General features: G+C 44.6%; 9 protein-coding genes across 10 annotated transcripts; 5 read left to right on the top strand and 4 right to left on the bottom strand.

Moving 5' to 3' along the window:
* Positions 1-391: 391 nt before the first annotated feature.
* Smvt (Sodium-dependent multivitamin transporter) lies at positions 392-4,253 on the top strand. The gene is made up of 6 exons (XM_017152301.3): positions 392-567; positions 911-1,818; positions 1,879-1,996; positions 2,057-2,124; positions 2,799-3,575; positions 3,639-4,253. Exons 2-6 carry the CDS (start codon positions 1,423-1,425, stop codon positions 4,053-4,055), a joined length of 1,776 nt encoding a protein of 591 aa, XP_017007790.3. The 5' UTR covers positions 392-567; positions 911-1,422; the 3' UTR covers positions 4,056-4,253.
* Positions 4,254-5,827: 1,574 nt separating this feature from the next.
* On the top strand, positions 5,828-8,946 carry LOC108064606 (sodium-coupled monocarboxylate transporter 2). Its single transcript, XM_017152189.2, has 8 exons — positions 5,828-6,120; positions 6,427-6,586; positions 6,649-6,766; positions 6,829-7,048; positions 7,103-7,243; positions 7,309-7,417; positions 7,912-8,444; positions 8,505-8,946. The coding sequence occupies exons 1-8, from the start codon at positions 5,897-5,899 to the stop codon at positions 8,860-8,862; spliced, it is 1,863 nt and encodes a 620-aa protein (XP_017007678.2). The 5' UTR covers positions 5,828-5,896; the 3' UTR covers positions 8,863-8,946.
* Positions 8,947-9,941: 995 nt separating this feature from the next.
* salt (salty dog) lies at positions 9,942-12,965 on the top strand. The gene is made up of 7 exons (XM_017152308.2): positions 9,942-10,271; positions 10,646-10,805; positions 11,138-11,255; positions 11,324-11,543; positions 11,602-11,851; positions 11,906-12,438; positions 12,501-12,965. Exons 1-7 carry the CDS (start codon positions 10,036-10,038, stop codon positions 12,841-12,843), a joined length of 1,860 nt encoding a protein of 619 aa, XP_017007797.2. The 5' UTR covers positions 9,942-10,035; the 3' UTR covers positions 12,844-12,965.
* An 84-nt stretch (positions 12,966-13,049) lies between these two features.
* On the bottom strand, positions 13,050-17,649 carry LOC108064667 (enolase-phosphatase E1). Its single transcript, XM_017152284.3, has 4 exons — positions 17,203-17,649; positions 15,244-15,552; positions 14,201-15,185; positions 13,050-14,140 (listed from the first exon to the last, which is right to left on the bottom strand). Exons 1-4 carry the CDS (start codon positions 17,281-17,283, stop codon positions 14,073-14,075), a joined length of 1,443 nt encoding a protein of 480 aa, XP_017007773.3. The 5' UTR covers positions 17,284-17,649; the 3' UTR covers positions 13,050-14,072.
* A 112-nt stretch (positions 17,650-17,761) lies between these two features.
* nero (deoxyhypusine hydroxylase nero) lies at positions 17,762-18,812 on the top strand. The gene has a single exon (XM_017152285.3). It carries the CDS (start codon positions 17,783-17,785, stop codon positions 18,689-18,691), a length of 909 nt encoding a protein of 302 aa, XP_017007774.3. The 5' UTR covers positions 17,762-17,782; the 3' UTR covers positions 18,692-18,812.
* Positions 18,813-19,483: 671 nt separating this feature from the next.
* Positions 19,484-20,265, top strand: awd (nucleoside diphosphate kinase). Its single transcript, XM_017152311.3, has 2 exons — positions 19,484-19,672; positions 19,862-20,265. The coding sequence occupies exons 1-2, from the start codon at positions 19,487-19,489 to the stop codon at positions 20,192-20,194; spliced, it is 519 nt and encodes a 172-aa protein (XP_017007800.1). The 5' UTR covers positions 19,484-19,486; the 3' UTR covers positions 20,195-20,265.
* On the bottom strand, positions 20,256-21,113 carry LOC108064685 (programmed cell death protein 7). The gene is made up of 2 exons (XM_017152310.3): positions 20,466-21,113; positions 20,256-20,403 (listed from the first exon to the last, which is right to left on the bottom strand). The coding sequence occupies exons 1-2, from the start codon at positions 21,080-21,082 to the stop codon at positions 20,286-20,288; spliced, it is 735 nt and encodes a 244-aa protein (XP_017007799.3). The 5' UTR covers positions 21,083-21,113; the 3' UTR covers positions 20,256-20,285.
* Positions 21,114-21,211: 98 nt separating this feature from the next.
* On the bottom strand, positions 21,212-21,952 carry Tbca (Tubulin binding cofactor A). The gene is made up of 2 exons (XM_017152199.3): positions 21,593-21,952; positions 21,212-21,532 (listed from the first exon to the last, which is right to left on the bottom strand). The coding sequence occupies exons 1-2, from the start codon at positions 21,799-21,801 to the stop codon at positions 21,409-21,411; spliced, it is 333 nt and encodes a 110-aa protein (XP_017007688.3). The 5' UTR covers positions 21,802-21,952; the 3' UTR covers positions 21,212-21,408.
* A 542-nt stretch (positions 21,953-22,494) lies between these two features.
* eEF1alpha2 (eukaryotic translation elongation factor 1 alpha 2) lies at positions 22,495-27,722 on the bottom strand. 2 transcript variants are annotated; one of them, XM_044393397.2, is made up of 5 exons: positions 27,701-27,722; positions 26,365-26,456; positions 25,005-25,856; positions 23,889-24,094; positions 22,495-23,633 (listed from the first exon to the last, which is right to left on the bottom strand). In XM_044393397.2, exons 3-5 carry the CDS (start codon positions 25,825-25,827, stop codon positions 23,274-23,276), a joined length of 1,389 nt encoding a protein of 462 aa, XP_044249332.1. In that variant the 5' UTR covers positions 25,828-25,856; positions 26,365-26,456; positions 27,701-27,722; the 3' UTR covers positions 22,495-23,273. The 2 variants fall into 2 exon arrangements, with proteins under 2 accessions (XP_044249332.1, XP_044249331.1); XM_044393396.2 differs by lacking the exon at positions 27,701-27,722 and adding an exon at positions 26,515-26,537.
* Between the last annotated feature and the right edge of the window lie 123 nt (positions 27,723-27,845).

Below are 27,845 nucleotides of genomic sequence, written 5' to 3'. Positions count from 1 at the left end.
GTGGATGGCCATCCACATACATATATGGAGGTGCACCCAAAACGATGCACTGGCAGATGAGCCGCCAAATGAAGTGGAAGCCATGGAATCCGCCGATTACGGCATCGTAGCCACCGCAGAAAAAAATTGCTAATAAAATCAGTTGCATATGATTTTTAACGACCACTAACGATTTGGCAATAAAAAATTAAAATACTTATAACCGTTTAAGAACTGATATTCTAAAATTATTTCCTTATTAAATAATGTTAACCAACCTTCAAAGTTTCAAATCATATGTAAATGATATGATGAGCTATGTTTGCTTAAGATAATAGAGAGATGAAGATCATATGTTAATCTAAATGTAACGGAATGTCTCTCCCAACTCCCTCGTTTCAATTTAGTCATTCTCAAGTCGTCAAACGCACCATTCGTCTTATTTAATTATTTTATAACCAACAACCTCACGTGTTTCCATAAACTGTGATATACTAAATACCATACAAATAATTTTTATTAACTGTTGTTTCCGTTCCTACGTCGTTAAATTACATGTCAAATTTAAATGTTAAATATAATTGAGAGGTAAATAGGTTCACGTGCTTATGTCTGTACTCCCACCATTCTCGAATTTACCAGCAATGGTGAAATTTAAATTCTCATCTACCTACTTAGTACAAATAAAGATTAAAGTAACTTAAACCTTAACCTAGCTCTTAATATAGCTTCAGATCTATAAAATCTATATGGTTATTTACTTGAATCCCAGCAACAGCAGGGTAATACAACTAGGTTAATGATCTTCAGTAAAACACTTGATAAGAATCAGTATTCAAACACTATCTCCCATGCCCATGAAAAGCAATAGTAGTTATCTCCGTTACTTTTGGAAACTCATTATATAAGCCGATAAAACTCTATCCCTAAGCTCTCGATAAGCATCAACCATTGGAGGTGGCCTTGTCTGGGGCCAATTCCGGAATACGATCTCAAGTAGAGAGTTCACCTCACGTGAACTGCTCCCAAGATGACTGGCTGAAAGCCCGGATGACTGGCGGGTTCTCAGCAGGATTGTAATGGTGATATCAATGTAAACACACAGCTTCTCTACTTGGATGACAGCGAAAACAATGAATGACATTACGTAATCTCAGGCAAGTCAGGAGCTCTTATCGCTCTCCCGCTGGGAGGAGGAGGAATTGATAGAGGGGTCTTAAGATCCTAGATAGATAATACCACCATCTGATAAGGTCGTACGCGAGAGCGCCGTCGATAGATAATATTTAGAGCGGGCAATTCCGGAGATAATCTGGAACCCAGAACCTTATATAAAGACGGATCCGTGGCCGTGATGAGCTTAATCGTGATTCTCCGCTGCCGGGAGCCGGAAAGTGAATACTAATTAGTGTGGTTCCAGTGATTCGAGGATTCCTCCCAAAAATGTCCTCGCTTTTGAACGCCACCATTGTGGCAACCGCTGCCACCGTTGTGGCTCCCGACTCCCAGTTCATTTTCAACTCCACGGACTACGCCGTTTTCGCCCTGATGCTGAGCATTTCCGCCGCCATCGGAGTTTACTTTGGATTCTTCGCCAAGGGAGCGGACACCACGGAGGAGTATCTGATGGGCGGCAAGCGGATGAAGACGATTCCCATTGCCATCTCCCTGGTGGCCAGTCAATTGTCGGCCATCTCCATCATGACCATTCCGGCGGAAATGTATGCCTACGGAATCAATTGGTTTTTCAATGTGGTTTGCATGATTGTAGTGGTTCCCCTGCTAAATTACGTGGTGATCCCTGTCTTCTATAACAACAACATCACAAACTGCTACGAGGTAAGCCCTGTTATATAGGTTTTCCAATGGAACTCCGACTTAAAGATTATGTTTTCCTAGTACTTGGAGATGCGTTTCTGCCGGGAGGTGCGCGTGATGCAGACTTTCATCTTTATAATGACCATGTTCTTCATGCTGCCCATCTTTATTTTCCTGCCTTCACTGGCTTTTGCTCAAGGTAAGTCCATCATATCTACGGTAATCCTTCCTACGGTCTTTAATAATTATTATTCCTTAGTGACTGGATATAATGTGCACATCATCAACACCGTTGTCTGCAGCATCTGCGTCTTCTACACCATGTTTGTGAGTATAACTATGTATTTTTTAAATATTTAGGATTACAAGAAACTAATTTACGAAAGCTTTTAAGTTATCCATTTAAACCCTTTAAAAAAGTAAATTCAAAAACCTTTTGGAAACTATTGCATTAAAGATAAAATAGATTTAACTGTAAAATCTAACCAACCTTAAGTTTTAAGTTACTAATATAGAATAAATTCTATATTTAAATAAGAAAGGAAGTTCGGCCAACCGAAGTTTATTTACTCTTGCAGGTATGCCTATTTTAAAGGTTGTTTTTAAATTGTCAAAAATCAAAACACCTACTTCCTTCAAAGTTACAATTTTTTTCTATTTTTTTATTATTCCTATGGGAGCCATAAGATAAAGTGGTCCGATCCGGCTCGTTCCGACATATGTACTACCTGTAATAGAAAGAAGACTTTTGCGGAAGTTTCATCGAGATAACTTTAAAAAAACTGAGAGACTAGTTCGCATAGAAACGGACAGACGGACGGACTGACAGACGGACAGGCGGACATGGTTAGATGTACTCGGCTATTAGCATCAATAGGATCAAGAATATGTATACTTTATGTGGTCGGAAAGTTTTGACTGAAATTATAATACCCTCTGCAAGGGTAAAAAAGTGAATTTATAGAAATCAACAGACTAACCTTCTTTTTGCTACCTTTTAGGGAGGAATCAAGGCCGTAGTATGGACCGATGTCATCCAAGCTGCCATTATGGTGGTTTCAGTCGTTCTGGTGGGCGTTATGGGTGCCAATCGAGTGGGTGGCCTCTCCGAAGTCCTTCGTATTGCGGGTGAGGGTGGACGACTGGACATCAACTACAACTTCGATCTGACCACGCGCTCCACCATCTGGAACATTTTCACATCGGCGACGATCATGTGGTCTGGCTACGTGGGTCTCAACCAGAGCTGCGTCCAGCGAATTGTCTCCCTGCCATCACTGGGTCACGCCAGGAGATCCCTGGTGCTCTTCGGCTTCGGCTTCATCCTGATCATGTTCTTCAACTGCTTCACGGGCATTGTGATCTACTCGCGCTTCCACGACTGCGATCCCATTGAGTCGGGACATGTCTCCAAGGTGGACAAGATGGTTCCCTACTTCGTGCAGGACACCGTGGGACATTTGTGGGGCATGCCGGGTGTCTTCATCTCCTGCGTGTTCAGTGCTGCCCTCAGCACCTTGTCCGCCAGCATCAATTCCTTGGGCGGAGTGGTGTACTTCGACTACATTAAGCCCCACATTCGACACACGGAGCACCGGGCCAATGTGATCATGAAGCTGTTTGTTCTCTTCGCCGGAATTTACTGCATTTTTGGTGGCATGGTGGTGGAGAACTTCAACTCGATTCTGCAGGTCATCTATTCGATTGGAGGCGTTAGCTTTGGTTCAACCTGCGGTGTTTTCATGCTGGGAATGTTAATTCCAAAGTCCCATAGCAAGGTGAGTTGGAGGAGTTTCTGAAAGAACAGTTTCTCTAATCCCTAATCACTCTAATCCCTTTAGGCCGCCTTGACTGGAGTGTTGGCTAGCATAGTCTGCATGGCTTCCATTGTGATTCTCAGCTGGGGTCGCAACCACTACGATCCTCTGCCCACTAGCACCGCTTCCTGCCCAGCTACATCTTTAAATGGAACCCTTACCAGCACAGCTTCCACCCTGCTACTAAGTTCCACTACAGAGGCACCTGCGAAAGACGAGGGATTCAGCATTCTGGATCTCACTTTCAACTTGTACACCGTGATGGGCTTCGTCATCACCTGGCTGGTGGCCATTCCCCTGAGCTACATCCTCAAGCCCAGATCCGATTACAAGCTGGACCCCAAGCTTCTGTCGCCGGTGGTGCAGCCCTTCGTCCACTACAAACCAACTCCAACGGAAGAGCCCCACCAGCTGAAGCTAGAGAAGCCCGAAAAGGTCTAAAGGATAACTGGGCCACCTCTTCAGGATAAGATATGCTTTATAAGCATAGATATATTATAAGATAACCTCACTGAAAAGCAAAGCTTTCTTAAATCTGTTTACTGTATTGTCGAGTCCTTAAATGTTAACTTAATTTTTGTTAATTTAATCACTACATAAAATAAAGCTTATTGAGTAGATTACTTTTGTTGAAATGAAGCTTTTCGTTTTAATTAATTTTGCTTTCTAAAAAGCTTCGTTTTAGATTATGAGCGGATTTATCTAGTTTTATACCAGACATATTGGAACTCAGAAGAATCTGCTTATCTATATATCACTATAACCGCAATCTTGCCATGATAGTATGGTATGACAACCGACCAAATGACAGGATCTAAATATAGATCTTTAGTCTTGCGAATCCAAAGAATCGCCTATATGAGGCGAATGATCAGCCTAATCAGTGGTGCAAAAGATCCCAGTCAGAGTCGTAACTCTTATCGCTGGCGTTCGCAAATATTTGGGCCGTAATCGGTGGGCCAACGGTGTTAAGCTCTGAACACTCCGGCAAAGGGTCGTATAAAACGGGTGCCACGCCCCCTGCAAACCGACCACGCGTATTTACCCCTGTCAAAAAAGCGAAATTATGGTTGGACAAACACCGAAAATGGAAAGTTTTAACAGACGTGAGAAGAGTAAATAAATCTGTTCTTATGAATACACCATGTGATGGATGTTTTGACTTCTGGGCATGATTGTCTTATTATTCTTAAAGACGTTATGTTGCAGGAAATATCATGGCTAAAGTTCAACTGCAACTGAAGAAAAGTCAGCGTAAATGATTCAAAATTTCTCAAATTTATCTCAGGCTTTCCTCTTAAATAAATTAAATAAATAAATTTTAAGTCTAAAAACCTCTGGTATAAAGTGTAATAGCGTTAAGTCTTAATGAAAGCCACCTTTTATGACATAATAAAAATCTAATTTTGGGCTTACTTCTAAAGAGAGCAACTCATTACATCTGAATAAAAACACAGAAGATTCACAGACCTGCAAATAAAATGCTGAGACCTACATTTATCAATAGTTACAGATAAGTCAAACAAACACAAATTATCCACATTTACTGATTAGCATCCATAGTTTTACATGATTGGTAAGGGTGTTTATATCTACATGATAAAACCGTATTGAGACGGAGTTAGTGATAGTAAACTGGACTGCACATAGAGAAAAAATGTTTATGAAATATATATATAGTTTCTAAAATTCAAAAACTATTCAGTTGAGAGAATTTAATTAATAAAGAAGAGAATTAGTTAATAAAAATATAGGTGGCTTAAAAAAATATTCTAATCTAAAGCAATACACTTGAGTGTACCAGAATTTATAATCCGTGTAACTTTGTAACTGTAATAAAGATCTTTCTCGGTTGTTCCTTATACTCGAGTTCGAGTGCAAAACCGAATGCAGTGATGTTTTTAAAAGGGTACTTAGAGTATCGGCTTGTTTTTTTCAGCAAACATTATGGGCAAACAGATGCAGAAAATGATGCTATCCGATTCGCCAGTTCAAGTTCTACTCCCACTCCAGCACTCGTATATTTCAAAAGATGGTCCCAGAGGCCAGGCGCAAAAACAATACAATATAAGAGCGGCATGCCGGGCAGATAAGTGAAGCACTAATCCTCGGATGATTTACGGGGCGACGTCAAGTTCAGATAAGGGGCGCCCCGGGCGGGAGCTATATTTAAGTACAATCCAGGCCAGGGCCCGCAAGTAAGCCACCAGCATCCGTGAAATGAGAACCGGTTAGACCGGACGAAGAGCTCGAGAGTTAGGATCTGCAAGACTACGGACAGGATGTCCACCAGCACCACCACCATGGCCAGTACCGTTGCCAGCGCCTCGCAGGATCTGCGATTCGGACTCACGGACTATGTTGTCTTCGTCATCATGCTGAGTGCCTCGGCCGGAATCGGAGTCTACTTCGGATTCTTCTCCAAGGCCAAGAACACCACGGAAGAGTATCTGCGCGGCGGGAAGAAGATGCAGACCCTGCCCATAGCCATATCTCTGGTGGCCAGGTGAGAGTAGAGCGGTGTCCGGCGGTCCCAGCCGGATTCCTCCCGATTCCGTCACAATTTATCTTTCTTTATTGGCTGCCCTAAAATCGCGGGTTGCGTCAATTTCTCCAAGTGTCATAAGTGCGCTGTGTTCCAAGAACTACTGCGGATTTGCCAAATCCTATATCATAACGATTGTAAAACCCACACGGAACTGGGGGAATCTGTTTGGGCAGTAATCATAAAATACTGAGTACTTGTGAACTGGTTGGGTATATTTTTTATAACAAAATTGGATCTTAACATTTTCTAAATTATCCTTTTCAGTCAGTTGTCCGGCATTGCCATTATGTCCATTCCAGCTGAAAGTTATACCTATGGTTTCAACTACATATTCGTTGTCCTGGCCATGATTGTCGTGATTCCCATTTTAATCTACATTATAGTGCCTGTCTTCTACGAAAACAATGTCTCCAACTGCTATGAGGTGAGTTAACCCATCAAAATAATGATGAGATATATATATTTACGATTTATTGTAACATTTAGTATCTGGAGATGAGGTTCAATAAGCGCACCCGGCAGTTGGTGACCGCAACCTTTGTCATGAACTCTTTTCTGATGTTACCCGTCTATATGTTTATCCCCTCTCTGGCTTTTGCCCAGGGTAAGTAATCAAGGTTCAGCGATCGGAATCTTCCTTACTAAAATTAAACCCTTACTTTCCAGTTACTGGCATGAATATTCATTTGATCAACGTAATGGTTTCCTCCATCTGCATTTTCTACACGATGCTGGGCGGGATCAAGGCAGTGGTTTGGACCGATGTGGTGCAGGGTGGCATTATGCTCCTTTCCGTGGTCGCCGTGGGAGTCTTGGGCACCGTCCGTTCGGGAGGCGTCTCCACAGTTATAGAACACGCCTCCGAGGGCGGACGTTTTAACTTTGAGTAAGTTTCTTCTAAACTGTTTTTATAAGTATATTTAACCTTTGAATTTATTAGCTTTGGTCTGGATCCTCGTATCCGCATGTCTTTCTGGGGTGCCACCATGGGTGGAATCTTCATGTGGACCGGTCACATTGGCTTGAACCAGAGCTGTGTGCAGCGAATCGTCTCCCTGCCATCCTACTCCCATGCTAAAAAGTAATTATTATTAAGATTTAAAAGATAATACAAAATAATGACCCTTTAAAATTTTTCCCTCTTAGATCATTGATCATTGCTGGACTAGGATTTCTGATCATAAGTTTCTTCAACACTGTTTCGGGCATCATTATGTTTGCCCGCTACTACGGATGCGATCCTATGATAGCTGGTGTAAGTCACCTCCTTAAACTACTTAACTATTACTTAACTACTACCTAACTACTACTTTACTAATCTTTAAATACAACTTAACTGCTTCTTAGCTACCATTTAACTAAAACTTAACTACTACTTAACTACTACTCAACTACTACTACTACTTAAACTACTATGTTACTAGTACTTCCATTTTAATTGGTAAATTATTTTGAAACTCAGCTTTTCTCTTCTTTATTCTTCTTCAGCTGGTCAGCACTACTTAACTACTACTTGACCACTATTTAACAACTACTTAACTACTATTTAAATACAACTTAACTAGTACTACTACTTAACTACTATTTTACTAGTTTTTCCATTTTAATTAGTACTACTTAACTACTACTGAGCTACTACTTAACTACTATTTAAGTACAACTTAACTACTACTTAACTGCTACTTAACTACCATTTCAATTTGTATTATGTTCTGAAACTCACCTGTTATCTTCATTATTCCTTTTCAGCTGGTCAGCAAGCCGGACAAAATGATGCCTTTCTTTGTGCAGGACATCATGGGACACCTGGCTGGAATGCCGGGCGTCTTCATCTCCTGTGTGTTTAGTGCCGCCCTCAGCTCCCTTTCGGCCACATTGAACTCCCTGGCCGGAGTGGTGTACTTCGACTACATAAAGCCGCGTATTCGGCACACGGAGGCCCGAGCCAACTGGTCCATGAAACTGATCGTGGTCGTGATGGGCGCCTACTGCATCCTGGGCGGCTTTATGGTGCAGAACTTCAACTCCATCCTGCAAACGGTGGTCACCATCACAGGCATCAATACGGGTGCAGTGGTGGGAGTGTTCCTCCTCGGGATGTTCGTGCCCCGTTGCAATGCCAAGACGGCTGTCACAAGCATAATCTTCAGTGTTGTGGCCATGGTTTGGGTCATCGCCAATGGCCAGATGAACTTCAAGTCGGGACTGATCAAGTACGAGGTGCTGCCCAATTCGCTGGATCAGTGCGAGGCCAGGGGTCTGCACATGATTGCGGATGTGATGTGAGTAGTATTATGATTTCAATAGAAACATTATTATAATAAAATTCTCTTACCCTTCAGCAACCAGACTGACTTCACTCCCGTCACGGCGAAGCCTCCTTCTGGAGCACCTGTGACCACCGCCTTCCACAGCGATCGCGACTTTTCTCTCTACGACATCTCGTTCTACTGGTACAAGGTTTTGGGTACCGCCCTCATCTTCCTCTGGGCAGTGCCCATGAGCTACATTTGGCGCCCGGATAAGAACGAGAAACAGAATCCCAAGTTGTACTCGCCCTTCGTGAGGAAGTTCCTCACTCTGCCCGAACCTGACCAGGAGCTCGAGGAGGTGCCACTGCAGGGAGCCAAAAACGGTGAGATCCCCCACGTCAGAATAGATCCTGGCGAAAAGGAAAGGGAAGCCGGTCTCGAACACTGATTCATTTTAAGTGTTTTAGTTATTTTTAGGCTGAAATATGAGCAAGACGTTTAAGTAAACTAAATAAAACAAATGTATATAAAATAGCTGTGTTTCTTTGAGAACATTTAAGGACATTCTGGAAATTAATAGACTGACTCAGTTACTATCGATGTGTTTCGAATATTAAAGATAGCCGCTGAAGTATTTTGAGAACCTATTTTAAAAGTTTAAAACAATTTATCTAATCAAGCCTTATCATATGCTCAATTAATTAGCTACAAAAGACGTTTTTTATTCCACCTCCATGCTCGGCAGTACACATAGTGACGAAGCGCACCAAAATAATGTGCCAAGTCGTAAGTTAATATAGCAGTAGGAAGAAAAATCTGTTATGATGAAAGACATGTCTATTAATGGAAAATTAATTCCATCTTTATAAACAAGATTATTCATAGTGACGAAGAGCCCCAGAAGAATGTTTGAAGTCTTCTAAAAATCTGTTCTGTTGAAAAATATAAGACTTTAAGATAATTAATTGATTTTATATTATAATATACAATTGAAATTATTAGTTCTCATGATAAAATGTTTTTTAAAAATCCTTGTCTATCCTTATATCACCAAAAAAGGCCAAACTTTTCTAGGTTCAACAGCCTAGAGGGCATTTGAAGGTTGCCGACTTCAATTTTCTTTTTATTACTCGCAGATGCGTAAGTCCAGTGCTTGGTGAATAAAGTTCACATATAGACTCCCCAGCTATCAAAGTCAGGGTGATGATAATCAAGGTTACCGGCTACTGGTGATAAGGTGACTCCATCTCCAATTGAATGAGAATTCCTCACGCCCCGTAATTCCAAACTAATGAGGATTTCGATTAATGGATGAATCGACACTTTATGGAGGATACGCAATCCCTGAGATTCCGGATACGACTGGTTACCACGGCCTGTGCTCTGTAAGCCAGATAAGAAGAGCTCCTGATTTACGATGTGCTCCGATTACGACGCACCTAGACAGATATCGTGCCGAGATAAGGGTGGCCAGCTAACTGGAGATGCTACTTAAGAAGGGTGTCCACGATCCGATCAACACACAAGTGCGCTGGCAGCATCCAGACCCTAAGCTCCTTAGGCTCTTCCGGTTCGGCCTTCCACAGTTCGCGATCCCAAGGATACAGGAAACCCCAGAAGGATGACGAGCACTGCTAGCGACTTTGCCAGCACCGTGGCCTCCGTCACCACGGCTGCCATGGAGGATCTCCGCTTCAGCCTGACGGACTACATAGTCTTCTCCCTGATGCTGAGTGCCTCGGCCGGAATCGGAGTCTACTTCGGGTTCTTCTCGAAGGCCAAGAACACCACCGAGGAGTACCTGCAGGGCGGCAAGAAGATGCCAACTCTTCCTGTGGCCATTTCCCTGGTCTCGAGGTGAGTGTTCCGCTCCGCACGCTTTTTTCCATAAATTTCCATGTCGTCACTCCGTAACGCCAGTAAAGATACACCAGACACGGGATCACGGGTCCATAAAGATAGTATCGTAGTACGAGTACAGCGGGCCTCCTCCGTCGTAAGCCATCCATTCTATTCTCGTATGTCTATCCATCTATCTTATCCAAATGCGCATGCCAGTTATTGCACCCATAAGAGTGGATTAGATGAATCGCAATATTACCGCGAACCTGGTGAAATTAATCCAATCAGGATCGAGCCCCTCTTTTTTGCGGAAATCGTTAGCTTGCTCTTGGATAACTTCAAGGTCGTTAGTGATACTAAATTTTACTGATTTTTCGTATGCTTTTTAGCCAACTTTCCGGAGTGGCCATGATGTCTGTTCCGGCGGAAACGTACTCCTTTGGATTCAATATGATATTTGTGGTCTGGGCCATGGTCTTGGCGGTTCCCGTTCTTATATATGTCGTTGTGCCCGTCTTCTACGATAATAATGTCTCCAACTGCTACGAGGTGAGTGAAAATATTCCTAGTGAGTCAGCTCTTTTCGCAAAGCAATTAAATAGATAAAAATATTCTTTAAATGAGGTTAGAAAGTGTCTAGTAAAAACTAGATTTTTAAATATTTCTAGTTCTTTAGAAAGAATCTTAATTTGATATTTAAATAATGATTTCTATATATAGAACACTGACCTTTTGATATTAAATGTTTTGATTTCACAACATTTTAATCATAAAAGATTAATAAAATAGCAAACAAAAAGATTAAATGGTGACGTTTTTATGGCTTAAGCCATTTACAATATAGCTTCTGGTTAAACTTGTTATTTGATCTCCTTTTACAGTACCTGGAGATGCGATTCAGCAAGCGCACCCGCCAACTGGTGACCATTACGTTCATCCTCAACCAATTCCTGATGCTTCCCGTCTACATGTTTGTACCTGCGCTGGCCTTTTCCCAAGGTATAATGGAAATAGATTTTAATCGCAGGCGCGTCAGTGGTTGAATTAAAATTCATTTTCATTTGCAGTCACCGGCTACAACATTCACCTGATCAACACGGTTATCTCGTCCATCTGCGTCTTCTACACGATGCTCGGCGGGATCAAGGCTGTGGTCTGGACGGATGTGGTTCAGGGAGGCGTCATGTTGGTCTCGGTTATTCTGGTGGCCATTTTGGGCACCTCGAACACAGGTGGTTTGGCTAATGTCTTGGAGAATGCTTCAGAAGGTGGCCGTTTCGACTTCAAGTAAGTGAATTTTGGGTGATCTCTTGTGATCTCTTATTTTAGGGTTTTATGTTTTTAGTTTTGGCATAGATCCCCGCCTGCGCATCACCTTCTGGAGCGGAATGGCCAGTGGACTGCTCATGTGGACGGGTAAACTTGGCCTGGACCAGAGCTGCGTGCAGAGGATCGTGTCCATGCCCTCCTATGGCCACGCCAAGAAGTGCCTCGTTATGGCTGGCTTTGGTTTCATCCTCATCATGTCCTTCACCTGCTTCGCTGGCATCATCATGTTCGCTTATTACTACGGATGCGATCCCATTCAGGCGGGGGTACGATAATTTTGAACTCCTTCCTTAAATCATGCTATATCAAATATCCTTTAGCTCGTCAGCAAACCGGACAAACTGATGCCCTTCTTCATCCAGGACATCATGGGCCATTTGATGGGCATGCCCGGCGTCTTCATCTCCTGCGTTTTCAGTGCCTCGCTGAGCTCCCTTTCCGCCAGTCTGAACTCCTTCGCCGGCGTGGTTTACTTCGACTACATCAAGCCGCGGATCAATCACACGGAGGCCAAGGCCAATGCGACCATGAAACTGGTCATCGTGGTGATGGGAGCCTACTGCATCGTGGGCGGCTTCGTGGTGCAGAACTTCAACTCGATTATCCAGACGATGTGGACGATTACGGGCATCAATATGGGCGCTGTCGTGGGAGTATTCTGCTTGGGCATGTTCGTTCCCCGCTGCAATGCCAAGGTGGCGGTGAGTGGCATCGCCTTCAGTGTCCTGGTGATGCTGTGGATCATCGTCAACGGCCAGCTGAACTTCAAGGCTGGGCTGATAAGGTACGACAGCCTTCCCAATGGTCTGGATAAGTGCGATGCCGAGAATTTCCAGGCCATCTTCAGTGCCATGTAAGTAGAGTGTATCTAAAATATGTACAAATTTTGTCATCATAATCATAATCATTCACCAGAAACAACACCAACTTCGCCACCACTCCGATTCCCTCGCTGGAAGCACCCAAGCCGTTGACCACCGCCTTCGACAGCAACCGCGACTTTAGCATCTACGACGTGTCCTTTTACTGGTACAAGGTGATGGGAGCCATCCTGGTCTTCGTTTGGGCCATCCCCATGAGCTATGTGTGGCCCCTGGACAAGAACGAGAAGCAGAACCCCAAGCTGTACTCGCCCTTCGTCCGGAATCTGTTGAACCAACCGGGTCCGGTTTTGGAGCTGGAGGAGCTGCCTCTGAAGACCCCGCTGTCCGATGAGCAGATCAAGGAGAAGGAAAACGGAGTCGCTTCAGAGGCCTGACACCGCACATCATCACATTTGTACATTTGCATTAGAGTTAACAAGTAACAATAAGAACTGTATCGACTAGGAAACCAAGTTTCCACTTAAAACCGAAATAAATTGACATATGCTAAAAATAAGCAATCCTTTTCACTAAAAATTCTAGATAGATCCAAACATCCTAGAAAAAGATCTGAAAAAATAAGATACCACACAAGTTTAGCTTCTCTTGTACTTTTTTAAGATTTATTTACAAAAGAATATTCAAATGAAGAATGCCTTATACAGAAGATAAGCTACATACAAAAACGGTCTGACTGATCATTTCAGTTGCAACGGCTTCCAAAACTAATTTACGCTCTTGCTGTGTTTACATAATATTTATCATTATTATCATAAGGTATTATTAGAATTTGTGTTTCTATTTTTTTCATTGAAAAAGTGTCCTCTTTACTCTAGCATGTATTTACGAATTCAGTTAGGAGTGATCGATCGCCTGGTGGTGACCTAAACCTAGCACAACAGTTTCCAATTGTTAATAAACGTAGACTAAATGCTTCCAAATCAAAACGGGCTTGAAATACGAATAGAAAGTATTCAAAGGGGGTGAAAGTTATACATAGACGTATCCTAATGCCCCGCAGAGCATTCGTACTGCGTTACAATGGGTTAAAATCTGCGTTCTGCGTTTCGGTTGCTTATTTTCTGAGTGTGTGTTGTCCAATTGGTTTTATAATTAAGGATATTATGCCTTACAATTTAAAAACATCTATTTTACATACATTTCCGTCAATGTATAATTTGTTTGATTCCAATTTGATTAATTATCCACATAGATATTATATTAAGATGCATTTTACAATCTGTCTGTGTATTTTGGGGAAAGTGGGTGGGGTGGGTTGGTTTTTGGGAACTGGAACTACTGCCTACTCGTTTTACTTGTCTGTCTAGCTGACGCACACAGTGCAACATTGAAAGTCCAGCATCGATTGCAGCCTATGGCGTCCCTCGCGTCAACCAAATAAAAATAAATGGGAGACGCGAAACTATCATCAAAATTAAAGGGATTTCTGAGTACGAAATCAAATGGTCAGTTAAAAAGAGAAAATCGTAGGGGGGAACTCCGAAATGTTTGCATGTAGCTGGCGACACATCCAGACCAACTCGGCGGTCGAGCTGAAAAATGCTTTTTGTACACATTCGCAACGCATTGAAGTTGTTGATTGTCCATCGGCGGTGGGTTGGGTCTAGTTACAGACCTTTGGCGCTGCATTCTCGGCCACTTCGGCGGAACTGTTGACGATCTTGGGCTCACCTGCAAAAGTAACATGTTAATTAGAGTGAATCTGTTATTAAAAACAGCTTTCCCACTCACCATTCACATTGATTTCGGCCTTCTTGACCTCGCTGATCACCTGCGGCTCCTTGGCAGGACTCTCGGCGGCCTTCGCCAAGGTGGCATCGACTTCCGCGGTCTTGCTGACATCATTGGTGGCGGGGGCAGCGGCGGCGTTGGCGGGAACCTCGGCGGCTACGGGCGGCGTGGCACTCTCCTCCTTGGGCTCCGCAGAATTCACGATCTGCTTGCTCTCTTCGCTGCTTTCGTCGGCTTTCTTGGGCTCTGCTTCTGCGGATTCGACCGCGGTGCTCTCAGCTTCCTTGAGCTCGGCAGCGGACTCTTCTGGCACCGCTTCCTTCGCCTCTGCGGCCACTTCCTCCACATCGTTGCTGGATTCTGTTGCCTCTGCTGCTGTTTCTGGTTCTGCAGCGGCGGCAACCTCCTCGGTGGTGGCAGGTGTTTCTACTTGAGCCGTGTCCGAACTGCTCTTCGAACTGGCATCCACCTCCATGGGCTCTGGTGTGGCTTCCTTGGCGGGCTCCTTTGGCTCCTCTGCTACTGCTGCTGCAGGTTCTTCCGATTTCTCCTCGGGTTTCTTCTCTTCAACCGTTGCAGGTTCCTTTTCTGCTGAAGGTGTGCTTTCGACAGCAGGCTCTTCTGCGTCTACTTCCATGGCGGAGGCGGTTTCTTCCTCGGGGGCAGCGGGAGTTTCTGTGGCAGCTCCGTTCTCGGAGGTCTTCTCGCTCGCCTTGACTACTGGCTCCTCGACTTTTGGCACCTCTTCGGTTGACTTCTCGGGCTTCTCCTCCTCTGTGCTTGGTTTGACTTCGTCGACATGGTTCTGCTTCTCCTCCTCCGCCACCGCAGGCAGATCCCCCGCTGCATCTGGCTGGTCCTCGGTCTCAAGGGGTTTGGCGGCTTCCTTTGGCTTGGAGGCTTCTTCCTCCGCCTCCTCGGGCTCCTCTTCCTCAGCCGCCTTCTCCTCCTTCTTGGCCTCCTTCTTCTCCTTCTTGCCAGCGGCCTGAAAAGTGGTTCATTCGTTAGTTTGCAATCGTGTGAAAAGCTGATAATTGGCTTACCTTTCCCTTGGCAGGTGTTTGTACCTTTTCCTTTTCCGGCTCCTGCTCGGGCTCATCTCCGCCCACATCCAGCTTCCGAGCTCCGCGTCCCTTTCCTGCGCTGGCCTTGGTGGCCGAGGCGGGGGATGTGCGCGCCTTCTTGCTCGGCGGCGGCGTCACCGTTTCGGTGGCCCGCGTCGGCGTTCCTCGGGTGCTGGACCGCGTCCGCCGTCCGCCCGCCAGCTCCAAGCTGCCGCCCATCGTTCGCACCAGCTCCTCGCTTTCCTGCTGCGCCCGCTCAATGAACGAGCGGCGTTTGGGAGTGCGTTTCTGGAATAGAAGAAAAAGATATGGTAAAATGGTAAAAATAAAGAGATGGAGGTAATTTCTAATCTAGTGATTAGAAAAAAGTAAATTAAATATTGGCAGGATCTTCTAGATAACTTATTAGTATACGGTGATTTAATGTGTTTTCAATTTTATATAATTACTTTTATTTCATTGTACCCAAAAACATATTTTAGGTGTTGTACCTAGAGATACTTCAAAATAAGCTACTTCTTATTTCCCGCCAGAAGATAACTCGCTCTCCCACTCTCTCTCTCGATGCTCTCTTTGAAGGAAGATCGAATTTGGGAGAGCGCTTTATTTACAGTTATCCTAGATCAAAAGCTCTCTGACTGATTTCCCGCCAAATCTGTACGTTCTCTCTCAGTTTGTCATTTCGCGAGCGCAAGCGACCCACGCACTTGCATTAGAATTAGAAAATAATTAAATCACGGCTTATCTCGGCTTCGGATGGTGTTTAAAAATTAATACAAGTGCAAAATTGTTTGCTGTTCGGTTAGATTTGCGGTTTACAAGTATAATTGCGGAATATTTCGGTCGTCGCGAGCAAGTGTAACATTTGCATATGTGTGTAAGCTAGTCCGATTTTGATCGTTTGTTTTGTTTTGATAGATATTTGCGAGTATTGCGGTAGTGTTTCAGTGCAATATTTTGTTAATTTTTTTTTTGTGATAATCCAACAGTGAATGATAAGAAAGTAAAGTGCTCAACATATAATTTTTTTAAATTATATTGATCTGTATAAAAAATATTTCATAGCCCCAAAGGATAGAAACTTATCAGGAACGGAGGTGAGTGCTAAACAATTAACTAACTAAATTGTAATATTAGCATTAATTAGTTAAAGTTTTATTTAAATGGAATAGATAATCAAATTCATTTTCATGTTTAAATTGAGTTCAAAACGTTTTTAAATATCGCACAAAAACATGCGTAGTTCATTTTCTATAGTGCGCACTGTACTCAGTTTTATTGACACGGCCAAATTGCCGCTGTAATCGCCCCCGCATATTCTCGTTTACAGCTGAATTCACAGCGCAGACCCCCAAATGAGACCCCGTATCAATGGCTGTCGATCGGGGGAGTTGATATCTATATCTGTAACTATAACTATTAGTATAGTCGCCGCTGTACGCTAAAAAAAATGGAACCGAATCTAGAGCGCAACGTTGCATGCATACATACAGACATACATACGAACAGGCGCAAACACCGCGAAGCGGATGCAAGTGTATGTGCCGCTGTGTGTGTGACAAAGTACAGCAAACAACAAAAAGTCGAAAAGGGAAACGGCAAAAATAAAAACAAACGAGACGCGGCAGCGGCAAAACGTGAGCACAAAGCGGAATCGCCGACTGCCTCTCTTCAGCGAGTAGCTGCGTATACACACACACGCACACATGAATAGGGGAGGGGGGAGTTGGAAAAGCGCGCGCACACGAGGGTAGACGTTGAAAAAAGAAACGTAAATAGAAAACGGACGCACAAAGGAAAATTGTGAAAATGCACAATAACCGCCCATATACACACACGGTTATTTTGGAAAAATACCGCAGATAATTCTTCTGTGTGCGTTATCGCCGCGCTATGTTAATTGTCGCCCAATGCGGCTGTGTGAGTGCTGCTACTTACGGGTGTCTTCTTGTCGTCCCCCGCCGCCCCCTCCTCTATTTCCACCGCCTCCGGCTTTTGGGCCACAGTTGCCTCGGACATTGTTTAGTTTAGTATGTGGTGTTTAGCGGGTATTTCCAAGTATTTTGCAATTCCTATATCTTTTGGCTCCGCAAACTTCGTTCCCACTCTCTCGCAGAGGCGCGCACACAACTACAGGTAGGGCAACTCGAAATCGACACACACGCCACGCTTCTTCGCACACCGTGAACGCGCAACTTTGGAAATGCCGACTTTGCGATCGAAAGCCGTTCTTCTGGTTCACTCGGGCTGCTGGGACCACTTGGCCGGGAATTGCGCTTGTTTTTCCAAACCAAAACGCTCGCTTTTCGCCTTTTTAATGCGATTTTTGGTAACGGAGTAAACGTAACTAAACTGCTTCTTGCGAGGGCTGGGCAACTTGTGGCGGCGACCTATCGATGGCAGTCGTTATCGATTTACAGTTACCATTGCGGTATTATCGTGCCTGTGGCGAACGGTCGCACTGCAAAGCTACACGCGGCTTTTTGTTATTTATAAATTTACACCTGGCTGAAATAAAATGGTCTCCCAGCAGCAAATCGAGGCTATTGGCGGCGTCCTGAACAACAAGGATCGGCCTTTAAAAGAGCGATTCCGTGCTCTGTGCACCCTGAAGAACATTGGCGGCGCAACGGCCATCCAAGCGATCAGCAAAGCCTTCGACGATGATTCGGCGCTGCTGAAACACGAACTGGCCTACTGTTTGGGCCAGATGCAGGACGCCCAGGCGCTGGAGATCCTCACCAAGGTGCTGCGCGACACCGCCCAGGAGCCGATGGTGCGCCACGAGGCGGCGGAGGCCATGGGAGCCATCGGGCACCCCGATGTGCTGCCCATTTTGGAGGAGTACAAGGAGGATCCCGTGGTGGAGGTGGCCGAGACCTGCGCCATCGCCCTGGACCGCGTCCGCTGGCTGCAGAGCGGCCAGCAGGTGGACGACCGCAATCCCTACGCCTCCGTGGATCCCTCGCCGCCAACGGCGGGCGACAAGAGCGTCGCCGAGCTGAGGAGCATTTACTTGGACGCCCAGCAGAGCCTCTTCGATCGCTACCGGGCCATGTTCAGCCTGCGCAACCTGCGCACCGAGGACAGCGTGCTGGCCATCGCCGAGGGCCTGAAGGACTCCTCCGCCCTCTTCCGCCACGAGGTGGCCTTCGTCCTGGGCCAGCTGCAGGAGCCCTGCAGCATCCGCTTCCTGCAGGAGAACCTGGAGGATCGCCTGGAGAACGAAATGGTGCGCCACGAGTGCGCCGAGGCCCTGGGCGCCATCGCCACCGACGAGTGCATTCAGATCCTCAACCGCTACGCCGAGGACGACAAGCGGGTGGTCAAGGAGAGCTGCGTCATCGCCCTGGACATGTGCGAGTACGAGAATAGCCCGGAGTTCCAGTACGCCGATGGCCTGACCAAACTGGATGGCACCAAGTGATTTACCTCGCAAATCAGCATCTACCAACTGTATATATTATTTGTAAACTTGTATTGTTCTATCACGTACTGTGATTACGCGGACCTAATCTTATCGAGACATAAAGGAAATCAAAACGTGACTTGCGGTGGTTTTACTTGGGATGAATCAACAATTGCAGATTCCGAGGGGAAAACCTAGAATGTGATACTAGGGAATCGCTGATTTCACCATCTATAATTAATCTTAAATCGATGATCTAATAATTAGTACCCTATACTCGATTTAAATTGGTCTTTTAAGAATCAATAATTTGAGAGAACTTGGTGCATTCAAAATTTGAATTTCAAATACATTTTAACGATTTTTACAATATAAAAAAGTAACCGTGATTTGAAATCCAATTCGGTAAATGGTTTTAAATTGTGCAGCAAATTATTCAGATAATAGCTTTATTGTAGCTATAAAGTTGGAGTTATCTCAGTATCTATAATATATTGTTAAATAGACCGGAAATTACAATTTCCAAAAATCTGAGAATTCAAATTACCAAAAATGTGGCAACGCTACCAAAGTGAATACAATTTTCAACACCACGGCCATTTTCGAGTACATTTCCAAACGACCGATGGAAAATTGAGCGGTAATTAACTTTGAACTTTTTCCCCACGATCGATAAGGTTTACCCACCCGAGAAACCCCACAAAAACCATGAAAAACCAAAAAAAAGGCACCACACAGTGTGACCCTTTAGCGATTCCCCAAATTCACCCAGCCGGCTTTTCGCATTCAAGATTTTTCTGCACCGGCAAACACATGAAGCTACCGATGCTCGGGATAATTTTGGCATTCTTTTCCATAATCTCGGCGACAATGGCGGCTAACAAGGAGAGGACTTTCATCATGGTCAAGCCCGATGGCGTCCAGCGGGGACTCGTCGGCAAGATCATCGAGCGCTTCGAGCAGAAGGGCTTCAAGCTGGTCGCCCTGAAGTTCACCTGGGTAAGGGGATAATTAGATTAGAGGGAAATCAATATTGGAATAGTAGGGTAGCCCCACGCGGGGTTATCTTCGGACCTAACCTCAAAGGTTCAGTGCAGGCGTCATCATGGCGGATGACATGTGTTTTAGAGGTCAAAACTGCAATTAGCCATCTCAACTGATAACGCTCTGTGTAATCTCAATAAACAGGCCTCCAAGGAGCTGCTGGAGAAGCACTACGCCGACCTGTCCGCCCGCCCCTTCTTCCCCGGACTCGTCAACTACATGAACTCCGGCCCCGTGGTGCCCATGGTGTGGGAGGGTCTGAACGTGGTCAAGACCGGTCGCCAGATGCTCGGCGCCACCAACCCCGCCGACTCGCTGCCCGGCACCATCCGCGGCGACTTCTGCATCCAGGTGGGCCGCAACATCATCCACGGATCCGATGCCGTCGAGTCCGCCGAGAAGGAGATCGCCCTGTGGTTCAACGAGAAGGAGCTGGTCACCTGGACCCCGGCCGCCAAGGACTGGATCTACGAATAGATCTCATCTGAGCTGAGCTAACAGAGAGAGATTCTTCTAAAGAAATAAAATTCCACGATAATTAGTAAAGATAGTTGGGTGTTGTATATATTTATTCTGTAATTCTGTAGGCTGCCCACTGAGCTGTGGGTTTTATTGGTGGTAGCACCCATCCTCGGGGAATACAGGAACCTCTGTCCGCAAAACTAATGTAAGAGTCCCAAGTGGAGCTAAAAAAAATGTTATTTTAATAGGAAAGGTATCTACGGATAAAGTATACCCCTAAACTCACCGAATCTCCAGGAACTTTTCCTTGTTCTCCTTTACCAAAGGTTCAGAGTTGCCAAAGAAAACCGCCTGCCATTGGGATTCTATGGAGGCAGCCTTCTGGGACTCCCTGACATGGTCTCCTCGATTCTCCTCTTGAACTCTCCGCCACACACGACGCATTTGGGTTAGTTTTTTTTTTAAGGCGGCCTTGTCACCTCCCCGAGATTCGCATAGTTTCTCCAGAAGATCAAAGGTTTCCAAAATGGAGGCGGCATCGTGTTTTTTACGCAGGGATATGTGCTCCGCCTGTTTCTCTAGGGGATTTCGTGGCGGCTCTATGGAGTACTTTTGTTCTTTTTTCTCGGTTTTGATGGTTTCCCTCTTGAACCGCTTTTTCTTCTCTTTAACTAAGCGTCGCCGGCGTTTCCTTTGTTTTTGTATTTCGGCTACTCTTTGGGCATTCACTTGGTCAAGTTCATCCAGTAGGGTAGTCGTGCTCCGCTGCAGTTGCTCCGCCTGTTCCACATCGAGTTCCTGTCCAGGAAGTCGTCCAAGTTGCTCCAGTTTCTCCAAATTCGCTATGACATGCTGAATATTGGCCTTAATTTGGCTTAATTTAAGGTTTTTTATACTATCCATATTTTAGAATATATCGGAAGACGATAGAGCCCAGTTATCGATTGTCCTACTGGGGCATACATCTTTATTTAGTTTTTAAAATTTAAATTCTTCAATAAAAAACCACCTTGAATGTTTATAAACAGCTGCTTCTTATATTAGAAAATATATATTTAGTTTTATTTTTATTACAATTCAAAATTCAAAACAAGATAAGAGGGTATTAAGTTGCTTAATACTTAGGGTTTTGGGCCGCTCTGCAGCTCAGAACTCGAGGAATTGCCATTAATGCTGATATCAAAGGGTATTAAATGCTGTTTAAACAGGGACTGGGAATGTGAGGATCCTTAGATCTCCAGTTCGGCCTTGGCTGCCTTGAGAACGTCGGCGGCCCTCGTGTACTCCTCCGTCTCCTTGAGATCCTGCTCATCGGCGAGGTACTTTTCCAGAATATCGTACTCCTTTTGCAGCCTTTATAGGAAAATTCTTCCTAAATTACCAGTTAAATCGAAAGATCTTAGGGTCACTTACCTCCTCTTGGAGTCCGGAACCATCATGACGCACTCCTGGATGACCTCCTCCTGCTTGCGCAGCACATGGTCGTCGGCTCCCTCGCCCTTGAATTTCTCCAGCCTGGACTCCTCGATCTTCACCTCCTTGGCGTAGCAGAACTTCTCCCTGGTCAGCCGCTTGACCACTCCGGCCTTAATCACCAGCTGTCGGATGCGGGGATCTGTCATCTCTGTGCGGTCTCTGCTGGGTTTAACTACGGACTAAAGTTAGTAGACCTCGAAAAGGGAGTTCTTGGTCTGAGTCACAGTTAATTCGAATGATTTTCGAACAGCCGGCTGAGATTCGGTAGAGTTTGTGGTGCTTTGTTTTGTTGTATTTCTTACAGTGAGTCAGAACCAGGGTTGTCGCCCCTCTCGATGGAACCACTTCAAAAGGAACCACTCGGAACCGCTGGAATTTGAAATAGGTACATTTAAGAATTTAAAATTAACGAATCCCTAATATGTATATTTATCAATGAAAATAACTGATAAATAAAAGAAACAACAAATTTCTTAAGCTAAATTCTAAAAATTCAAAATAAAACCCGTTATTTTGTTGTATTTTAGCCGTAATTTTCGTATCATTTAAAAGATCTTGTATCATAATTACCAATATTCCAAAAATTCAAAATAAAACCCATTGTTTTGTGGTATTTTACGGTTAAGCTTCCTTTATTTTTCTCATCATTTAAAAGATCTTGTATCAAGCAACATGTTCTGTATCCAAGAATTGTTCTGGTGTCGGTTACAATTGTCTGTCGATTTTGTATAAATTCAGAGTGAGAGAGTAACGTGTATTTAATATGCTGGTTATGGGCAATGCAATGACATGTGGTTAACGTATATAATTGTAGTATATGCAAATGCAAATGAGGCTCGATTAAACATTTAGAATGTTTTCAAAAACCGCATGATTATGTGTGTTTATGTTGATTTCTTATGTTTTTTTTTTTAATACTTCTTAAGCATTTGTCTTTTGGTTTTAAGAGAAATTTTGAATTCATTGCGAATGTAGTCTTCTTCGTTCTTGGGGCTTTTGGGGGTTTTTAGGGGAGCGTAGGCGTGGTTTAAAACTAAATTCGGAAATTACATTGTATAATAGATTTTAAATCGAATGCCTCCGACTTGACTTATCAAAAGTATAAAAAGTGTTTAAAATCCATTCGAAACAGGTGGATGATGTGGCTGCTAATCAAATGTAAGGTTTAGTTGTAGATGAGTATATATCGAGGGGCCCTGCAGCACTACAGCACTGCTGGGGATCGGTTAGTGCTTGGTTTCCTGCGGAAGGACTTGCGGTGGCGATACAAGTTCAGATAGCTGCAGTAGACCAGCAGGGCGAAGGCGACTAGAACCGATCCGGCGAGCTGGAACTCCTCCTCCTCCGGCTGCTTGGCTTCCTCCTCGCTAATCGTACGTGTGGTTATCATATAGGGTATTATCTGATCGATCTCATATAATATCTGCCTCGTAATAGTAGTAATTGGTGTCTTTTTTGCCACGGAGCTAGGGTTTGCTTTAGATCGTCGAGTGGATATTATAATTTTGACATGTGTATTGTGTGGTGATGTTGTCTTAGTTCTTGTTGCTGTTGCTCTAGCCGTCTGCTGTTGTTGTTGGGTTCTTTGAGTGATGTCGTAGTTCTGCTGGCACCCTAGTTATTTCTTCTTCTGTGCCTTCTCAGCGGCTTTTGTCACCTTGCCCGAGGTCGTCTCTTTAAAGTTGACCGACTTGATGACCCCGACGGCCACCGTCTGCCGCATGTCGCGCACCGCGAAGCGTCCCAGCGGAGGGAACTCCTGGAAGCTCTCGACGCACAGCGGCTTGCTGGGCACCAGCACAATGATGGCCGCATCCCCCGACTTGATGGCCTTCGGCTCCGTTTCGGTGGTCTTGCCGGTACGGCGGTCGCACTTCTCCTTGATCTCGGCGAACTTGCAGGCAATGTGGGCCGTGTGGCAGTCCAGGACGGGAGTATAGCCGTTGGCTATCTGGCCCGGATGGTTCAGCACAATTACCTGTTAAGGGAGGTAAAATAGTTAAATTATCAAGTATTCCTGCACAGAAAAAATTGTAATGGTCAAAGATCAAGTTGTTCATCTCATTTTGATATTATTTGCTCAAAAAATACTAAATTTATTACTTTTTATGATATGATAAAATATCATGTTGATATGTTTGAATCTGAATCGGCTTTTTATTGATATGAAATAAGGTAGAAATAACCCTATTTCATATCGGTTTTTTTTCTGTGTGATCAATGATCATCCTACCTGAGCGGTGAAATCGGCTGCTCCTCGGGGAGGATTGTTCTTGGAATCGCCGGCCACGTAGCCGCGACGCAGCTCCTTCACGGACACGTTTTTCACGTTGAAGCCGACGTTGTCGCCGGGCATCGCCTCGGTGAGAGCCTCGTGGTGCATCTCCACCGACTTCACCTCGGTGACCAGGTTGACCGGGGCGAAGTTGACCACCATGCCTGCAACGATAGACCGGAAACGAAGCGACCGAACGAACGGAGAGTTACACATCCGAGTTCTATATATGTATTTACGTGGGAGTTTCGGGTGGGGTGGGTGCATACACCGGGAGGAATGTTTAACAGGGTAGACTAGGAGTGTTTCTAATAAGCTTTTTTATCCAGAACTATTTGTTTTCTTTTTGTGGGGTAAATATTTACCTAAAACACGAGAACTTTTTTTTTTAAATCGTTCAGATCAGAATAACATGTGCGGGTCAATTTAATATTTCTTAAGGATCAAGTTATTTCATTTCATTTTGATATGAATAAAGATTATGTTTATCTTTAAATACTAAATTTGGTATTTTAAATGATATGATCAAATATCAAGTTGATATGTTTGAATCATCAATTTTACATAAATCGGCTTTTTATTGACATGAAATAAGGTGGGATTGACACTATTTTATATCGAATGTTTTTTCTGTGTATTTATAAAATAAATAAAAACTTTAAAAGCTATTTAGTATATTTATTCTTATTAAATAATAAATAAAAGGAATACAGGAATAAATAAAACTGAATCCATTGTTTCTGCTTTAGAGAACACTTGAATTCAAAACTTGAATGTTTATTAGGATTTCAAATTAATTTTATTTGAAGGACTCTCACTTTCAATTTGAAAACAGGGATAACCAATTTCCCCAAGTGCACTCCCTCGCTCTCAATAATGCATACATGCGCAAGACTTCGTCGCGAGCTGAGATTTGGATTCTCATTCGGAGGCAGTGGAAAAGGGAGTGGGAGTGCCAGCCCACTGGCGACCCAAATTCCGATTCAGAGTACCAGAGTACCACACTACCAGTACATGAAAGAAATAATCAAGCGAGGGAGGGAAGAGCCGGAAAACAGGGAAGTACAGGTTTACCTGGCTTGAGGAGACCAGTCTCCACGCGACCCACTGGTACGGTGCCGATGCCTCCGATCTTGTAGACGTCCTGGAGCGGCAGGCGCAGCGGCTTGTCGGTGGGCCGCTGGGGCGGCAGGATCGCGTCCAGCGCATCGATCAGGCACTTGCCCTCCGCCTTGCCCTCCTTGCGCTCCACGGACCAGCCCTTGAACCAGGGCATCTTCTCGGAGGGCTCCAGCATGTTGTCGCCGTGCCACCCCGAGATGGGCACGAAGGCCACCGAGGCCGGGTTGTAGCCAATCTTCTTGATGTACGAGGAGACCTCCTTCTTGATCTCCTCGTAGCGGGCCTCGCTGTACGGCGGCTCCGTGGAGTCCATCTTGTTGACGCCCACGATGAGCTGCTTCACGCCCAGCGTGAAGGCCAGGAGGGCGTGCTCGCGGGTCTGGCCGTTCTTGGAGATCCCCGCCTCGAACTCGCCCGTTCCGGCGGCCACGATCAGCACCGCGCAGTCGGCCTGCGAGGTGCCGGTGATCATGTTCTTGATGAAGTCCCTGTGCCCCGGGGCGTCGATGATGGTCACGTAGTACTTGGCCGTCTCGAACTTCCAGAGCGCAATGTCGATGGTGATGCCGCGCTCACGCTCCGCCTTCAGCTTGTCTAGCACCCAGGCGTACTTGAAGGAGCCCTTGCCCATCTCCTGGGCCTCCTTCTCGAACTTCTCGATCGTCCGCTTGTCGATGCCGCCGCATTTGTAGATCAGGTGCCCGGTGGTCGTCGACTTGCCCGAGTCCACGTGGCCGATGACCACGATGTTAATATGGATCTTCTCCTTGCCCATCCTTGCAGACTAAGCGGATTTCCTCAGAGCTGCAGGGAGGTGGGAGAAAAGAGGGGGGAGAATCGGATGAGTGGGTGGATTGGGTGGTGCAGGCGAGTGACGTTCGTGTGTATGCTTTGGGTGTGGGTCGTGTCATCGTGGTGTAGACACCAAAAGGACATTGCATACACACATGCACAGAGGTACACAGGGAAAAAAACTAGGACTAGACAATTTTTTTAAATATTATAGCAATTATGGAACCGCAAAGCAATAAATAAATTGATTTATTACCAGAATATAGAAATTAATATTCAAATTAAATTCAAATTTATAGTTCTATGTTACATTATTCATGAACTAAATATTCATTTGTCTTATAAAAGATCAATATATTTATTATGATTTTTTTTAACTTTTTAACAGTGTCTATTATAAAAAAACCTTTTTTGATATAAATATTTTTGCATTTGAAAAATGTTTTCTATAAAGAGGGCTAATACTTGCAAGTGTCTTCGAATGTCTGCAGCACTTCCGGTGGATTATAGAAAAACTCACCTGTTTTCACGAAAATTTTCTAGAGCTTTTCTTCACTTGCAGATGCTGAGAGCTAACAAAAACAGATCACAAATCCTCTGGACGCAATTATCCTAGAAATTAGGGAAATATTGTAATTGTATGAGAGTTTATAAACGGGTTTTTCCGCACTTTGCAGCCGGACAACGACCAGGCTCGAGTGTCTGTCGGTTAAAGACTGTCGTATATATTCCTCGGCCGATTTGCACCGGGCGAAAAATCAATAATGAGACCCAGGCAGAAGCGAATCGAGCCGAAGTCTGCGAACTCTGGGGAAATGCACTCTGCTCTCCATCTCCAGTGGGGGATTAAGCAGGAGAGAAGTGCGGCAGTACCACCGGCCGGCTTTTCATTTTCCCCAAAAAATACAAAATACGTAGCCATGCATTACAATCCTAATGTCGAAATTGGCAAATTTGCCAACTTTCGCAACATGGTGAAAAGAAAATTCAATGGGCGAAAATGGCCAGAAGCATCGGCATTCGGCGACATTCGTGCGGCGGAAAATTCGCGATTCCAAAGGGTGAAAAACTGCAGAGAAAGAGAGGGAGAGAGCGGGAGGGAAAGAGATGGCACACGATTGCACTTGCCTCCCAAAGCTTCAAAAGAGAGAGAGAGAGCGAGGGAAAGAGAGAGAAGAACTGCAGGGCGTTGTGATTTATTTTCTACCCTAGTGACAATTTTACATGCCGATTTTCCCGCATGTTATTTTTAAATCTCTGTACTTGCATAGGAGTGCAAATTGCAAGAAGGAAAAGAGGAGAGGAAGATGTAAAAATACTTTGGGTAGGGAAAATAATCTGCCGAGCATGTGTCATGCGGCAATTTTCTTCATTTTCTGCCTGCGAATTCCAATAGAAGCCGAGGGAAAGAAGAGTGAAAAGCGTGGGAACGGCAATTCAAAACGGGAATAATCCAGGCGAAATCGAACACGCACACACATGCACGTACTTGCAGCCGGCCGCCATGTTGGAATACAAAAGTCTAGCCAATTTGATTAAATTCCAGGGCACTGGAAACGCAAATTTTAAATTCGGTTCTTGATCGATTTACGCTGCACACAGCCACCTTTATTTTCCTGTCCATGCGGCTATTATGCAAAACGTCGTGGGGAAACCGGCCGGCAATGCAAAACTTTTTCTCACACACACTTTTTTGGGAAAAACTCAACTAAAGCAGGGGAAAATCGAAGAAAATCCACTTAAATATGCGGGGGAGGGAAACCCGAGACCTGGTTAATTGACACTTGCAAAACCAATCGATGCCTATTAATATTGCCAATTTTTTAAGGATTTTCCGGGAGCTCGCGTGCACTTACCTCGAAATCACAAAACGGAAAGACCGAAAAAGCGAACGACTCCGAGCAGCACGGAGCCGAACCGATTCCAACTAGAGGTGGACACAGGATCGTGATTTTATTGGCCTTTTCGGTTCAATTCTCAAGTTTGTCTTTAAAAAATATT

The sequence above is a fragment of the Drosophila takahashii genome, chromosome 3R, assembly GCF_030179915.1.
Source record: "Drosophila takahashii strain IR98-3 E-12201 chromosome 3R, DtakHiC1v2, whole genome shotgun sequence".
NCBI lineage: Eukaryota > Metazoa > Arthropoda > Insecta > Diptera > Drosophilidae > Drosophila > Drosophila takahashii.
This window is presented reverse-complemented; position numbering and strand designations above follow the sequence as displayed.